Source organism: Myiozetetes cayanensis, unplaced genomic scaffold, assembly GCF_022539395.1.
Source record: "Myiozetetes cayanensis isolate MyiCay16 unplaced genomic scaffold, myiCay2020 scf28, whole genome shotgun sequence".
NCBI classification, from domain to species: Eukaryota; Metazoa; Chordata; class Aves; order Passeriformes; family Tyrannidae; genus Myiozetetes; species Myiozetetes cayanensis.
Genome location: NW_026087499.1, coordinates 4,436,848 through 4,454,500, shown reverse-complemented (window position 1 = coordinate 4,454,500; position 17,653 = coordinate 4,436,848). Strand labels below are relative to the sequence as shown.

The 17,653-nt window shown below is 47.9% G+C and overlaps 1 protein-coding gene across 2 annotated transcripts; it reads right to left on the bottom strand.

The window, feature by feature from the left end:
• Positions 1-6,993: 6,993 nt before the first annotated feature.
• On the bottom strand, positions 6,994-16,004 carry AGTRAP (angiotensin II receptor associated protein). Of its 2 annotated transcripts, XM_050322701.1 has the most exons (6): positions 15,951-16,004; positions 10,731-10,765; positions 10,410-10,521; positions 9,606-9,804; positions 9,346-9,384; positions 6,994-8,299 (listed from the first exon to the last, which is right to left on the bottom strand). In XM_050322701.1, the coding sequence occupies exons 1-6, from the start codon at positions 15,975-15,977 to the stop codon at positions 8,193-8,195; spliced, it is 519 nt and encodes a 172-aa protein (XP_050178658.1). In that variant the 5' UTR covers positions 15,978-16,004; the 3' UTR covers positions 6,994-8,192. The 2 variants fall into 2 exon arrangements, with proteins under 2 accessions (XP_050178658.1, XP_050178659.1); XM_050322702.1 differs by lacking the exon at positions 9,346-9,384 and having other exon boundaries at positions 6,997-8,299.
• Positions 16,005-17,653: the final 1,649 nt, after the last annotated feature.

Sequence of the window (17,653 nt, the reverse complement as noted above, 5' to 3'; positions counted from 1 at the left end):
TAGTATTGCCTCATTCCAATCTTGTTTACACCTGTATCACATAAGCATGTGATAGCTGAAGCCAAGAATTAGTACAGGAGTATTTCTGTCAGACACTCAAACACCAGTGCACAGAAGCTCTGAAATAAGATTGTTTAATTCCTAAAACGAAGTTACGAATTCTTGCAGTGTTTATCTATAGTAGTACATCCCAGGACATGGAAATGAGTTTGCCATCACCTGAGCTTGCCTTGTTCAAGGTAACAAAAAGAGAACGCTCTTGGCTTACCTACGAGCCTGCTCTGCTTCCTTTGGGTATCCTGTTGTAAGCTGATGCTGAGCTGAGGTTGTCATAGTTGCTAATCTTCCTACTCCAAACCCCCCTGCTGATGAACTTCGGGTATAAGAATATGGCTCAGGCTGCAGAGAGTCCTTCTTGCTCCATTTACCCACAGCTTCCTTCCACTGAAGAAGAAACCGTGCGATCAGAACAAACTGCAGAGCACCGGGATCAGCGGCCCCATCACTGAGTTTCACACCGGGTCCCCCTTCCTCCTCCCTATCCCAAGAAGATTTCTGCCCTCTGGGACTGCACAACAGAAAGCTCATGGCACCATCCCACTGCCCCTAGCCCATCCTCACCCTGTGGAAGCTGGCAGCCAGCAGAGTGTTAGCATGTCTCCGCCGGGCCACCTCCAGCTGCGTCCTCCTCCAGTGCGCAGCCCACTGCAGAGCACCGAGCCCCTTCCGGAGCAGCTGCTCGCTGTAGAGCTGCCAGGCTGCAGCCCTTTTCCAAAGGACGTGTCTCCTCCAGGCTTGGAAACACCTTCTTAAGATTTCTCTGTCACACAAATGCTGGAAACTTAAAAAGAAAAAAAACAAAAGTGAGCTCCAGTTAACAGAAAGGAAAGTTAAACCAGCCAGGAGGTGGCAATCAGAGTTCAGCCATCAAGCTGTAAAGAAATTGTTTCAAGTCGTTCTCTCTAAAGAGTGAAAAAGCTGCAGTCTCTCTTCAAGTTAAGGAACCATTAAACTGGTAGCAACCTCACACACAGGTCACAAATTTGAATCTGATCTCATGGATAAGCCCAGCTCTTGACCTTCTTTAACCATGCAGTGAGCACGCTGGAATTTGCTGCACCGAAGAACAGCATTGATGGTACCAATGCTTTTTGTTGCTAGCAACAACCAAGGCTGAACTTAGAAAACAGAATTTAAAAGACACATAAATTATTTTTTTAGATCAGACTCAATTTTAGAGACAAGACTCTGAAAAGAAAGGGATGCAGGCCCTCAGCCAACCACAGCAGAATAATGTAGGTTAAGTCCTAAAACCAAATGCTCCTTAGCCCCTTGCAGCACTTCTCCTCCTCTGTTAACTACCAGCACATTCACACATAAACACAGGTTTTTTACCTTTGTTCATTCACCTTCAATGACCAGAAGCTGTTCTCAGAGACCTGCAAACAGACAAAAGACAGTGACACACAATTATTCCCACTACTCTGCTCTGCTGAAGGATTTGTCTTTGTGGCACAAGTCATTTTGGCTGGACACCAGAGCAGAGCTGCCTCAGGGTCAGGTATTACGTCAGATGCCTTGGACACTGCCCCCACCACTGCTCTGGGAATACTCTCACACACTTCAGACATGGAAGAGCGCAGCAAAACTGAAATCTTAGGGCCCTGCAACCACACAGAGTAAAAACCAGTTTAATGCTTTCCCTCAGCATGCAGATCCAGAGAACATAAACAGGTGTTTACATTCCTAAGAAAAACCAAGTTAAAAAGCTGGTCTTTAGGAAGAAGGAGATAAGATGGAAAGATGCATCTGTTGGGATGGAGCAGGACCACAGGAGAAGATTCTGGCCATTCAGTACCAGGTGAAAACTACAGGACAAGCATCCCCATCACTTGTACCTCAGCTCTGCACCTCTAGCAAGTGGCAGAAACAAGCACAAGCAGTACCTGTGACCAGGGATGCTTCGCAGTGAGCACACCCTCACCTCTCTGGACACAGTTCCCTGTGTCTGGCTCCCTTCTTCACAGCACCGTGGTTCTTTGGCACTCCTCTCCACAGAGTGTTCTTCAGACTGGTTGAGACTGGCATCATCTTCCAAATTCCTCCAGCTGCTTTGGTAGGAGTATTTGTTTGTTTCTTCTCTGCTCACATTCATAAAATCTATATGAGAACATTCACCAAAGCCTTCACCCTGAATCCCCAAAGGGCTGGACTGGCTGCTGCCCACCACAGCCGAGCTTCCGGCTGCTCCTGATCTGGGGTCACACACATCTTCTGACTCTCTGATGCACTTAACACCAGGTTCAGAGTTGTTGACTTCTACAGACTTAACACTAAGCTGCTGGCCTGGGCTAAACTCTTTATCTCCAGGAGGAGAATCGACCCTCACACACACTTCCTGCGGAGCTCCATACATGGCTACACCAACATTCATCTGAGCCCCCCTGAAATCTGTCTCCAGTGACACCCGCAGACCCTCTGGATACAGACTGCCTGGAAGGTCTTTCTTCCAAGGTTCATCACACAGAGATGCCCTGTTAGATGTCTCTTCTCCTTTAAGAACCTCTTTTGGGGAATGACTTTCTGTGTGAACATAAACACTAGCAGTTTCCAGAGCTGGCTTTGCCGGGGACTCCAATCTGAAATAAGGGGACCAATTGTAGGAGGATTCTGCTTCTGGATCCGCTAGGCTGCCAGAGCCCACTCTAAAAGCAAGGGTTTGTGGTTGGATGACACCTGAAATTTTTATTCTCCACGTGTTTGAGTCCACGTGCCCATATCTGTGAGAGACAGAGGGAGGTTCTGCATGACTGAATTCCCTTGCCACTGCAGTAAGGCTCCAGTCTTTAGCAAAGGGGACACCCCATTTCAATCTTGCCTGGGCAGCACTGGTTCTGCCTGCAGCTAGATGTTCTCCCACGGTCAGGATACCGGGAGCTGCATCATCAGGAGCCAAGTACAAACGGCCACTGACTGGAGAAGACCTGGGCTCCAGAGGGAGGGAGCCCCGTATCCCCATCCAAGCGCTTTCTTGCTTAAGCCTCTGGACTGAACAGTACAAGCTAGCAGAAATCTGGGAGGATTGCAAAAGAGACTGAAAGGAGTCCAAACCAGATGGATTGAGATCCCCCGAGGTCAGGGTTGAACTACCACAAGCATTCACACTTTCACTATAGCTCCTTGAAGAGGGACACACCCCTACCTCACGCCTAAGAGAGAAATCTGCAGTGTGAGATGACAAATGTGCATTGGCCAGGGAAGGGTTCACAGGATCCATACAAGAAGCAGCCAGGAGGCTGATGCTCTTGGTTTTTCCACTGGATAGTCACTATTCTTGTTCCTACTTTGTAAACAGTGATGACAAGGAGTGTGTGTGGAGCAGGGACGAGCTGCCTTTGCTTCCTGACGGTGTTGTTGAGGAAAGTCAACACTCACTCCTTCTCCCTTCTAAACCACAAGCCTCAAGGTGTGAGAGACATTCTCAGCAGGGAGCACTGACAAATCAAGATGGGGACTCTGTGAGCCACACACTTGTTGTGCTGCAGCCTAGAGCAGAGACTATTCTGCTGCAGGAAGCAGAAACTGGAGAACTGAGTGGCAGTGTCCTGGAACGGCTGAGAAGGGCAGGAGAGATTAGTCTGTCTCAGACTGGGATGTCTCTTCCCAGGTGAGAGGTGTGGAACACAACCAGCCTTGTGCTGCTGTCTGCCTGGGCTTACGCTGAATGCTGCAGCCTCAAGCCAGGGATGAGAAATGTCTACTCGACTTCTAGTGCCCAAATACAGACCAAAATTCAGGTTCTTCTGAATGTTTCTTTGCTCTGAAGAAAAAGAAGAAGAAATATAAACAAAGGAGCACGTGTATTTCCCGTCACATCTTGCCTAGTTTGCCAAAGGCTTTCGGTACTTTCCTTATGAATTCCTCGTCTCAAATCCACCAGCCTCACTCTTCAAAGTGTTACAGACACTACTCTCTTCCTGTTTCTCAGCAGACAATTGTGTCTGGCAGAGCAGGGATGACTGAAAGGGACAGATTCAACTCTCAACAAAAAAACCTGGAAAACAAAGACTTCCAGCATTATGCACCTGCAGCCTCAAAAAGAACTTGTTGCTAGCAAGGCAGAATTATCCTGCTGTCACGACAAAAAAAGCAGCTTTTCCTGAGTGCTTCACATCTCACCAGATCTACACGACACCAGTCAAGAATAGGTCTGAAAGAAAATGTTTTCACGGAAGTCAGAGCACTATGGTTCCAGCTGGAGTACAATGCTCTTCACTGACTGGAAATTCACCTCCAGTCTCCTCCACACTCATTATTTCCTCCAGGGCTGATAGGAGAGGTAGGGCCTCGACTTAAGGTTCTCTTTCACTGCTTAGCCAGTGAACATTTGTCCAAGCATCATGCTTCAGCCCTGCAAAGGTTCAAGGCTCTACAGACTAATTTCTTCTTGTCCATGCTAAAGGATGAAACCATGTTCACACATCCAGAGAGCCAACATTGTCCCCCTAACCTGGAACAGTTACAGCACAGCTGGGAGACCTAATTTGCAGTCTAGCCACTAATGGTTATACATGTAACACTCATGCTGACAACAGATTCCCAAGTTGCTGCTAACAGGTAAGTGCAATTTGAGGGGACTGTGCTTTCATTCCCTCAAATTTTAAAAGCAAGTTGTCAATCACTGTCATTCTAACTACCATTCTTTTCCACCTCTCTTTTGAAAAGTGAAAATGGTATTGTATAAAGACACACACACCTCTATCATGTTAAAACCCCTAGTCAATCCGAAAAGAGACAGCACAGCCTATGAAATCAATGCCCATTGTCTTTTTCAAGCACACTCTAATCCCAGAAAGCCTCCTGTCAAATTGCACTCTGTTTCCAAACTGTGTTTATCTCATTCTCTTCTAAGGAAGCGTTTGAGCCTCGGTTATCCCTGTTTGTAACAGCCCGCTTGTCCCTCTCACGTGCAAACTCCTTCAGTAATCACCACAAACTGGGGAACAAACTGGGCTCCTAAAGCAGCAGGAGACAGTCAGGCAGTGTTGCAATTATCCCTGGGAACTGCTGTTACTGCCTTTCATACATCACCGAGGGTGCCATGAACGGAAAGATCCCATTATTTTTTCCAGCTAAGTTGAAGTTGGCAACTACAGAGTGAACAGACAAAGCACAGCTGCCTTCCTTGGGGTGCCCATCACTGCATGAAGTATAACCACAAAATGCAGTGGACTGGTGTTCCATGGAAGCACTCCCTGCATCCCAGGAATATTCAGCCAACAAGCAGTGTATCACAAAAGGGTGTTACAGAGGATTTAAATTGTGAAAGGACGTGAAACCACCATGTTTATCGGTGCTGTTTTGCTCTGTGAACACCCAGCCCTGGACTACTTTATGCTCAAGAACCTGGACATAATCTGTTTTCTTGACAACTCATTTGATTTTCTTAGCTCTCCATTTCAGTTCTTTCTGCCAGGTACCAGGTTCTCAACACACTGCTATGGTTATTTTAGGGTGTGTCCTTTATCTCACTCATTCCTAATTTCAGTCTCATCAAGATTTGGAAGAAATAGCATCCTTTAAAAATCACGTTTGTCTGCCTTCCCAAAATTGCCACTCAGGGCTTTAACGCAACCACTTTTAAGCAGTACTTAATCTTACTCTAAAGACAACAAGATGTTATGAAGTGCCTTTTTAAAACTTCTCCAATGGCCAAAAGAGATACTCAAGGCAAATTACACATTTTGTGAAGTGCAAAATCCATGACCAATAGATTTCATATTAGTTTTTATGTTTCCAACGCAAACATTTAATGCATGCTTACTGTATAAACACATCGCAGAAACACACTAATGCTTTAAAACCTGAAACAAATCCAATTAAGCAAATAAAAGATGATCGAATTCTTTCTGCTGTTATAAGCAAAAGGAAGTAAATAGCACAGTTCATGAAAAGTAAATCAAGCTCTTTCAAGTGAATGCCACTTCAGCAGTATGATCACAACGCCAGACCCATAATAAACACATAAGCGCTGCCGTAACGCTCATTTTCCCATCCCTGCAGACCAAGGCTGATCCATCTCACGTTCCAAGTTGGGACCGGTGTTTAGAACGACACCACTCTTCACGTGCCTTGGAAACGAGGCTTTTCCCCACTGCTCAGCCTTCCAAACCAAACCACTGCGAGATTTCACAAACACACAAGTGGAGCCCCCTCACCAGCTGCCTCCATCCGAGCACCAGCGCTGTCCTGGGGTGCGGTGGCGGCAGCGGGAAGCCCATCCCCAAGCCCCCCCTCAGCACCCCCGATGTCTCCACGCTCCTCGTGGGCATTTACTCACTCTCAGAGTCGCCACTGTGGGGCCCTGCCAGGACCTGGGGGGCCGGCCAGGCACCTCCGTGTCAGCACATCCTTCGCAGGGACAAACCCTCCTCGTCCCCCTCAGCGCCCGGACCCCGCGCCCGCTCCAGCTGGGGCTCCGTTAAGAAGCTTATCCCGGCGATTAGCAACGCTGCCGGTCACCGGGGCTGCAGATGGTCGCGGGAAAGCCGCTCTACCCCACGGCTAATTAAAGCCGGGACCTGGCCGGGGTGAGGGCGGCTCAGCCCGGGGTGAGGCTGTACCTGTCCCGGGCAGCGCCTCAGGGCACGCGCCATCTTCTCCTCCTCCTCACCCCGACCCCGCCACCGCTGAGGGAGTGAGGGAGGAACTCGACCTGGTGATGCTGGGGAGCTGCCTCAGGGCACAGCAGGACCTGAAGAGTTTAAGAAACAAAGCAAAACCACCCGAATGGAGCGCTGCACCTGTCTGGGTGAGGAGACCCCGCTGAGAGACTCTTGAGAGCCCCGGGGATCAGCGAGGCCATGCTCTGGCACAGCAGCTCCATGAATCCCCTCACACCCTGTACAAACGCTCTCCTCCTCCTCCAAAGACAGGAGAGGTGTCTGTTTTTATCGCCACCTCTCTGATTTTCTGCCCAAAATAGGTATCCTTGAGGCACTGCAAATGTCGTCTAAGTCCTGCCTTGCTCTGCTCCCCTGAGCTCCCAGATGTGCCAAATTCTCCACAGAAAAGCACACAGCTTTTCTGTTTGTTTTAGAATTTTACCCGAAAGCTACAGCAGGGCAGATTTATTGTGCATAACATTAGAGTTTATGGTTCATCGCACTCCACAGAGCTCACCTCTTCAGTGTAAATAAATCCACCTTTTCCCTTCCCCAATCCCTATTTTACTAGCCCACCTTCCCACCCACATATTTACAAGCAGTACCTTCTACTTGTTGTAGTAAAGCTTAGACTAAAAGCCATCAGAGCCCTGCAGACCTTTCCCCACAATGATCCTCCCAAACTGCCTGGCTACAGTCCCAAACCCTCAGGCACAGCTACATTTTCAAATGAGACATAAGTGACCAGTTTAACTTTTTCTAACACAGAAAAACTGTGTTCATTTTATAGTTTTCTTAGAAAAAATGTAACATTTCAAGTTCTGTTAAGACAGGCAGCTGAAGGCAAAAGGACATTTCAAGGCACAGAGTATCTATAACCTACATTCAACAGTCATTTAAAGTATCCTGAAGGACATTCAACTTGCATAAAAGCATCAGTCAATAAAACCCAAGACCAGATACTGGGAGCACAAACAGCTCCCTGGCCCAGTTAAGAGCATTTTATACCAAGCCCAGCTTTGTGCAAACCACCACAGCTAACAATGGGAGTTATAAATCTTAGGAGGTCATAAATCTTACTTAAATAACACCATCAAAAACAGCTCTTGAGAACTCCCAGATGTTTCCTGGGAATATATCTGCATAAAAGCAGGCTAACTGCATTGTTTAAGGGCAGTCCATAAGGCTTTTAAAGACAGTTTGTCCAGGGGTACTTTCAGTGGTTCCCTTACAACAAAGAGGATGCAGAATGGAAGACTGCAGAAGGTGCATCCAGTCACACATACTGAGGAGGGACTGAGGAGGAAAGTACTGGGATTACAAGGAGTCACAGTGCTTGACATGACACCTTCGGGATCTTCTGGACTTACTGCAGGAACCCATCTGCCCAATCTTCAGGGAGGCAGAAGAAGTCTCAGATCCTGTCCTGTTTGCTCAGCAGCAGGTGTGGCTCCATGAGAACAGAGAGGGGGAGAGCAGAAGCCTTGGCTGGGCGAGGGCAGTGTCCATTCAGGTGCTCCAGGTGCCTCAGTAGGGTGGCTGGGCTGCCTTGCCCGGGGGAGGCCACTGGGGAGGCGCTTCTGGCTGGTCAATGGGCTCGTAGGTGCTGCGATCCTGGCCTGCACTGGGGACACCTGGATGGAGATGGAAGAGAACAAGCTTGGGAACAATGCAAAAGCACAAGAACAGTATCCTCTAGGAGAAGCAAACAGCTCAGGAGCACACCACATTAGCTGCCCTACCAGCTCCACAGCACCTACCCCTCTGTGATCCTCACTACACAGGGAGGAGGCAATAAACTCATCCTTCCAGCAAAGGGAAGCTCACTGCTTTTGAGCATGCCTCTTCATTCCTTGCCCACTGCTCTCTTAGTAGCCACATGGCTGTGTGCAAAGCAAGACCCACAATACCCCACTGCAGCATTACAGGTTCCTGTAACAGCATATTTCAGCCAGAGCAGCGCACGAGAGCTCATGGGAAAATGAACAGACATAGCCAGAAGCAGCAGGAACCATGGCCAGCTGACAGCATGGATTTAAAGGCATGATTCATCCCTGAACCACTCCTCCCAACAATGTAGCCTGCACACCACGGCACTAAATTTGAACCCAGCAGTGCTCCCAACCGCACTGTGAACAATTTGTCTGTACAAAATCATGTTACTGTCCAGGGGATGAGCAGGGAAAGAAGAGAGAGAGAGAGAATGTGCATGGACAGCTCTTTATCTATGGACCAGGCACCTGCCATGGGGAGAATCACATGTAGGCACCAAACCCTATGAGGGGTTTGTTCTAAGCAGCAAAGATGCTGCCAAGCAACAAAAAGGGATTTTGTGTGGAAAGAAAATGAGACACAGAAGACTAGGAAAAATGAAACACTGCTGGGTGGAGAAGGAAAATGCCAGATAGCAGGGAAATGAGAGGAAATCTGTCAAGCACAAAACAGCACACAGTTTGAAAAAGTCTTGAAAACCTTGTGAGAAAGACAGTTCAGGAGAGGATGTGAAACTACAAAGTGTCCAGCTGCTTTTTCTCTGGTGCATAATCCAGCTAGAGGAGATACTCCATCTACTTTTCCCCAGAGGGAAAAGAAAGGGTTGGCAAAGAAAGGACACCCAAAGGCTTCCAACATGCACACACAAATGCAAGAGGAGGAAGAGAGGAAAGGCCTCTCACAATACCATTGTGGGCAAAGTGGCTGTCAGACAAGGACTCCAGGTCTGCATGGGAAGAGAGAAAGAATATAAATTTAAGGCCAAAAACACGCCAGAAACACAAAATGGGAGAACAGACATGGGCAAGAGAGAGCAAGCACCCCACTGAAAGAGGGGCAGAATTCTGCTGCACAGGGCTCAGGCTGAAGGGTCCAAAGAGCAAGGCAGACCCCTCAGCACCCGAGGGGAAGGCCCACACTGACAGGGGGTCAGAGGGAACACCCTACCTATGTTCAAGGTGTACTCTCCTCCACGCTCCCGGTACATCCGATACACCAAATAGCAGGCCAGGGGTTTGAGGAGGAGGCTGAAGATGGCCATGCCCACGCTGAAACGCGTCGTATCACCGAGATGGTCGTGTGCAGGGTAGAAGACAGAGATGTGAATGATGTCTGTCAGCACTGTGAGCAGCAGGCCAGTCAGGAACTGGAACGAGGAGAGAGAATGGGACATGAACTGAACAGGGGTTTAACCACTACAAGTAACAGCCAGTGCCAGAATGTATTTCCTGTGAGATCTGTGTTCACACCATCATCCCTCACCCCAGTATCACATGGCTAACTCTTTGGCACTGCCCCAGGTAGACAGATACTCCTACAAGAATGATCTTGTATTTTGTGCATTTTCTTCACATCTATCAGATACCTTCTCATAAAGTATTCCAGAATCATTTAATTCTGTTTGCCAATCTCCTTAATGTTCAGACAAGGGTTTTATAAAGCCCCTCCACTCAAGCATATTAAACACTTCGAATCCTCCTCTGGCATTACAAGTCACAACAGTAGGTAAAAAAAGCAAGAATCGTGTATGTTCATCTCTGAGAAGAAAAATAATTGATACTGAAAGCTTCTCACCATGGTTTGCAGAGCTTATAGATTTATACACTCTGAAAAAAACCAAACCCACCCAAACAGGGAATTGACTTGTTCACTGCTGTACTGGGAACAGCTGAAAATCAGCACTGGCTCAAAGACTCTGCCCTCCACCCTCTACCTGAGCAGCCTGAGGGAGGCCAACACCCTCACACTCACCATCACGATGGCATCGAGGGAATCTCTCTGCACAATGGCCCAGATCCCCACTGCAAGGACACTGAAATTCCCCCAGGCATAGGAGGCTGGCAAGATGTGATTCATGCATCCCCTGCCAAACAAGACAAAAAAACCCAGACCAAATTCACAACTAGCCTGCAACACTCTGTGCTCATCCCTGGTCCCATACAAACACCTCACTCCCAGGTTTAGGATGTTCTTGCACACAGACAGGCACAGAGTGGTGATTTCCCAAGAATGTCCCATTCCCAGTTTGAAGGAATACCCTCCTCTCACCCAGGCGAGGCACCAATCACTCACCACACTGTGAGCAGCCAGTGCACCAGAATGATGGCCTGTGGGAAGAAAACAGAGAGGAAGACAGGTCAGCAAGTTGGGAGGATCCACATGAAATGACACAATCTCGTCTGGAAGAGAGCCCTGGAGCCATGAACCGGTGCAGAAAGCTGGTGAGGCAACTGGGACAGTGAAGACAAACCCATTTTTCTCCCCTTCTGTTGCTGAGTATTTCCTGTGGCGCTGCACTGCAGTCGTTCATTCTTGTTGTCATCTCTGCTGACAGCTGATTCAGGGCCCACTTAGTCTTTTTCTAAATGGGTTATTGATTTTGGAACTCCAGAAGAGTTTGCACAGAAAACCAGGCAATCTGACTCACTATGCTAGCACAGTTTATACATGACCAATCTGGCATCCCATCACCAAGAAGTTCATAGATAGTTGAGCCTGCATCTCCCAGAATTTCACTCCAGTCCTCAGTAAATCCTCCTTTTACCTCCTTCCAGTCTGCTCAGAGCAGTGGTCCAACCTCCCTGCAGTATTAACAGACCTGAAGGCATCTTCCAGGACTCCTGAGAACCTGATCCTGCCACAGCACACAGCTCTTCTCACTCCTGGTGAAGCCACCAGGCCCAAATGCCAACAGTGCCCTAAACAGCAGTAAGACAATGCTGTCACAAATTCTGTACTTTGCACATGTCCCTGATGATCCTGATCCTTGTGCTCAAGGGCACAAATCCAAGAAGAAAGGACTGTACTGTAACAAGTGACACAAGCATTCTCTTCACCAGCACTTTCCATTTCTGTAACCAAGGAGACACAGTCTACATGTTTATTCAGACAGCAAACGGGAACAACAATATATCACTTCAGGCTTTTTCTGTATCTATATCCATGTGCTCACTCCCTCAGTGCCTGCTGGCCAATCCAGCAGAGAGATCTCTCATATTCTCTCTCTAAACCTTTGTGAAAATGAGAATATGGAACATGGGCTCTGTCAGCAGCCTCACCAAAGAAAGGCTGAAGCCTGAACAAATCAGAGGATCCATGAGATACAGACAATCTTCCTTTTTTTCTAGCTGTGAGAAAGGCTCCAACTGGCATTTATACTGGCCTTGGTATAAAAAAAAAAACCCTCCACACTAATAAAGCCCCTCTGAAGCACACTCCCACCCTACATAGTGAAAAAGCAAGCTTGAAATGAGGAAGTAACAAAAGCCTAAGTTCCTCAGTGGACACAGGAATGCTGTATGCAGATAGGAGCATCGGGACACTACAAAAAATAGTAATTAAGATCTACTGACATCCTGCCACATCCCTTGACTTAAAACATCTACCCATGCTCTAACTTACAACAAAACCAGCTGCTCGAGGAGAGAGTGACCTGTGAGGCTGTGACACAAGTGAAGCCCAGCCAGGAAAAGCCCTGGGGGTGGCCCCGTTGCTGTGGCTCCCACTGCTCTGCCACGGCACCAAATGCAAATCCCTCCCTGTCTTCTGCTCTTCCTTCCCTGCAGTGCCCCAGCACAGCTGCTGAGCACTCACCAGACTTCGCTGCAACTTCAAACGCCGCTCAGACAGATTTTTATTAATTAATTTTTTTAATTGTTCATGAAAGCTTACAAAATGCTTCAGCACCAACCCCCACTTCCCCTTCTCCCAAATTGCACCACGGAGACCAGGGAGAAGCTGCTAATCAGTAAAATACAAGATGTTCTTGGATAAGAATGGAGACATGCAAATAGCATTTACTCAAGAGACTATCACAACATCAGGGAAATTCTTAATTAGGTAGTATTTAACTGCATGTCACATACCCACAAGACCCCTCAAGGCTCACCAGTTAACATAATTAGGCAAGGTGGCTTTTTTTTTTTTTGAAAGCTGTCTAGATCAATATTGCAGTTATTAAATTATGAAGTATGTTTAGTCATCAGCGTGAAGTCAGGTAATCTAGGGCTGATAGTATGAGGGACTGCTGAAATAAAAACAAGATATTCCCTTCCTGGTTATTAGTCCAATTTACATGACAGCTGGAATTAACTGGTGGTCTTGGTATGATTTAACACAGAAAATATAGTGTTAATGAAGAGCTACAGTCACCATGTGAGATGAGATAATTTGTAGGCAGTCTCCTGATAAGACAGCAAGAGAATTTAATTTTTTTCCATCTGTTCAAGGCCTTAAGTCTGTACCTATGACAGACATACATTTCTTGAGAAAATAACTCCTAAGACTTGAACTAGGGCTGGGAGCAAAAAATAAGAAAGGTGGGTCCTTTGTCCCCATCCCTTCTGTGCAGAAGGATGACAATGGGATTAAAAGCATCCCATTGGAAAGTGGGGAGAACTAAGGGGAATTCCTAGCTCCTCTGCAAATCCCAGCATGTGATAGAACTAATTGCCAAGTATAAAAAGAGACTGGGTCTGCCTGGGTCTCATTAGATGGGAAGCTCTTTGGAACAGGAATTCTTTTAGACATGCTTCAGCACAGACCATAGCACGAGGTTGAATTTTGACTAAGTTAAAATTTACATGGTTCCAAATTATAATAATTTTCTTGTTGTATCTAAATTTTTGGTTTACTTTTTTTTTTTTTTTGAGTGAGCTCATCTATCCTGTGAGTGACATATTCACCTGAGAACACACTACCCAAAATATAGATGTGAGTGGCCACCTGTGAGGATGCTGCTCATTATTATAGCAGAGGGATAATGAGAGTGGTTAGGCAGTGGGACAGGCCATCCAACAGGGTTGTTGTGGCTCTGTTCTTAGAGAGTTTTAAAACTCAGCTGAATTTTGAGTTGAGCTATTTGATCTCACTCTGCAGTTTGCTTTGCTTTGAGCAGGAGGTTGAGCGGAGGTCTCTTATTATTCTGTGATTCTGTGACCTAGCATTTAAAAACGCCTAAGCACAGAATGTGCGTTTCCAGGCACACTGTCCAGGCTTAATCAAAGTCAAACTCTGTATTTTGAGGCTCTCCACAATTATTGCAATGATCCCAGATGTCGAGTTTTCATGGCAAAAGTAGGGCTGTGCTGCTTCCCACGTTTTGCTGAGCATTTGTTAGAACCGAGCATGTTCCTCATCCACCCTAGGGCAAAGCCTGCTACATTAATTTTATAGCTCTGCAAGCAGCTTAAAGAGAGGCCTCAAGGCTGAGATATTGCTACATTCTGGCACAAACACAGCCCAGTCATGCAGTTTTCTTGGAGCTACTTCTATCACGAGGCTCATCTTTCTAATCTCACAGAACCCGTAAGCAGATCATGCCAATGAATAGTAGCAGTGTGTGTTATTTCCAGGCCCTTTCTGAGTAAGAATCTTTCCCACCTTCGTGGTATTTTTTCAGGGAGTCAGGCCCTAACTCGGGAACAGTACAAAGATGCAGGTACAATTATTAACTCCCTGTTCCCCAGCTCTTCAGCTCCAGACTTGCCAGACTTGACAACAAGAAATTTCTTAAATGCTGAAAACAGTTTGCCCAGGAAAAGCTCACTCCTATCTGGTCAGAGATTGTGAAATGCTTCTCTGAAACCAGAGAAGAAAGGCAACCTTTCAGCTGTGTTGTCTCAGTGACTCACTAATTGAAAAGGCTGGGTTTTTCAGCTCCCCTATCTCCACCTCCCATGGCAGAACACGTATTTTGTGTTCACAAACTTTTAAATTCAGTTTTCACTGTTGTTTTAGCATGGGAAAAAAAAAATAATCAAACCAAGTTAAAAGACAAAGCAGAAGGCAAGATCTTTTAATCTTCCTAGTGCCCTGGGAATCACACAATAGTCCAAACTTGTCAGAGCAAAGTATCAGCAAGTCTCCAGAATGTAATATAATCCACATGCCAGGCCTTGAAGAATCCATTTGCTTACTTGCCTCTAACAAGGGAAGCTGCTTTTCTTGGTGAACTAGTAAGAGGGAGGGAAACATCATTATATGAACACTGAGCTTTTATTTATCACAGCCACATGAAAGCCCTCCTGTCCAAAGCTGAATTCATAGTGGTAGCTGAGATAATACTCTCCCCCCACCCAACCCGTAGGCAGCCTGTCCAAGGCCACTGCTCCCAGCTTAAAAAAACCTGATGTGATCAGCTTTCACTCTCTGGGCAAAGCTTTAACCACAGAAAGCACCTCAAACTTGCTGCATTAAACAAGTTACACAAAGTAGTGAAGCTGGAAAAGGGCACACACACCTAGAAATCTCAGAGCTTTGAAAATGTGAAAGACAAAAAAAATATAGAGGAAAATGTCACCTGTCTGGTATCATAGAAGCCTTTGATATCAAACACCCACATCAAAAGCAAAAAAAAGCGTGATTTTAGCATCCTCCAGCTTGTCCTCAAGGATGTGCTTCTCCCCACAGTGAAAAATGTAATGTAACTGTGGTTAAGTCGCTTATTTTTCCTTTCTCTGCTTATCAGATATTCCCTGAAATTTCCAAATTGCCCTCAACTGGAGCCTCCCCTCCCCAACAGAGAAGCAATTTCAGTTATCTACCAGATGATAACCCCAAACTAAGCAGGCTCATCTTTCTAAGATACTCTGCCTGACAAGCAAAAACTTTGCTTGCTCAGGGTCTCCTACAGTGTTTTATCTTGGCCAAACTCTGGTCAGCTGAGCTGGAAACCCTCAGGGACGCTGGTTAATAGCTGTTGTTGCCACTCGGACAATGCCCCTTCAGTCTGAGTGAACCTTGGAGTCATCACCTGACGGGTTTAGTGACCAAGACTCACAGAATACCCCGAGTTAGAAGGGACCCATTAGGATCGAGTCCAGCTCCTGGCCGTGCCCAGGACACCCCAGCAACCCCACCCTGTGCCTCAGAGCGTTGTCCAAACACTCTCTTGAGCTCTGCCAGGCTGAGGGCCGTGCCCACTGCCCTGGGGAAGCCTGTTCAGTGTCCCACCACCCTGTGGGGGGAAAAACCTTTTCCTGAGATCCAACCTGACCCTGCCCTGACTCAGCTCAGAACTTCTGCTGCCTCTCCCCACGTGATGCAAAAAAAAAGCTTCCAAACACCACTTCTTCCTCCTCAAAGGCCTCCACAGCTCCGAGCAGGGCCAGGCGCAAGGCTGCAGATGGTGGGACAGGAGAGGAGAGGGCGGACCGAGCCAAGCGCCCCGTGCCCGGGATGGTGCCCGGGATGCCGCCCGCGCCCCGCGGCTCAGCCCCCCCGGCAATCCCCCCGCTCCTCCCGGCCCCGGGGGCGGCCGGAGCGGACCCTCCCCGCCGGAGCAGCCCCTACCTTGAGGCTGACGGCCGGCAGCTCCATGGCAGCGGCCCCGGGACTGCCGGCGGGGCCCCGGGACTGCCGGCGGGGCCGCTCACGTGGGGCTGGGCCGGGCCGGGCAGGGCGAGGGGCGGGCGGAGCGGGGACACCGCCCCCGCCGTGCCCTCCGACCGGCCCGCAGGGCCTGGGGTGCCGGCTGGCGGCTCTTGCCAGCCGTGTTCCAGCGAGGGAGCTGGTCTGGAGGGGGCTCTGCCTGCCTGGTGTGTACCGCGCAGCTTCTGACCTCCCTAATGCGTGGAAATACCGCAGAGGGGTGTCAGAGGACGGTGCCAGACTCTTCCCAGTGATGCTCAGCGACAGAATGGGAAGCAACTGCCGTAAATTAAAACACAACAAGTTTCACTTCAGCATCTCAACTTCTTTACGTGTAGGGTGGCAGAGCACTGGAACAGCTGCCCAGGGAGGTCGTGGGGTTTCCCTCTCTGGAGACATTCAAACTCACCTGGACACGTTCCTGTGTCACCTGCTCCAGATGACCCTGCCTTCGATGGACAGGGGGATGAACTCCAGAGGTCCCTACCAACCCCAGCAATTCTGTGATTCTGTTTCCAAAGCCACCACTAAGTTAAAAGTGTACACAGATTATTTTGTTGACTCCAAACACTCAGCCAAACTCTTCCTGCTGCTCACACACGCAGTGCAGCGAGGGAAGGTTTGACATCACACTTGGGCTGTAATCAGTGTCCAGGAGGCCTAAGGCCTGTACAGGACTTAACAGCTTTCTGCAGGAAGAGAAGACTTTTGTGCACACATCAGTGCTGTGACCAAAGAGCGAAGAGTGCCCAAAAGCCTGTTAATAGACACCAAAATAAAGGCAATTTCAAGGTGCTGAATGTGCTCAGCTGTGTCACCCAACAGCCAAGCCAAGTTCAGGTCAGTTCAGGGTTGTGCCAGGTGCCTAGAACGGGTGGCAGGTACTTAGTGGCTTCCTTTGGCCCTAGTTTTTTTTTCTCTAGAACTAGATGACTGAACTCTTTGCATGGAGGTCTAGTACAAATCACAAGTTCTTCACTTCTCATTCTGAAAGAAAGCTTGTCCCATTTTAGAGCTAGGGGAGTTGCTAAGTGACCAACCCCACACAGTTCAGCTACAACTTCTCATTCCCTGTGCAGTTCATACCAGCAGCTCCAAGTAGGGCAGATTAACTAACAGAATCCAGAAGCCAGGATGACACCTCTCAAAGCCTCCCTCCCTTGCCCAATGTGTGCTTTACTTGTCTGCAGTGTAAGGCTGCAATGTCTGACTAGGTCAGTTCCTTTCTTGTCATTATTTATTCTTAAGGAAAAGATGGGGCCTCTAAGGGATGAGCAGGGTCAGAGGTTCATTGCAGGGCTGTATGTGGAAATTCATGAATCATCCTTCAGTCTCATTTCCAGTTCAAGCAAGAGTGTGCATGAGAATCATGCAGTGCTGAACTTGCCCTCAGACATTCTTAAGCAAGCCACAACTGTGGCCCTATCCAGCTTGTCCTTCACCATGCCCTGAGTGCTGCTGACTGCTTGTGTGCAGCACACTTCCAGATCTCCCAAGGTAAAGCATTAATTGCAAATATGAAACAACCTAGAAGATGCTAACCAGAGGAAGCATCAGAACAAAACTGACTGGCTGCATAGCTCAGAACAGCAGTAAAAAACCAGAAGTCCCCCGAGGAATCTCTG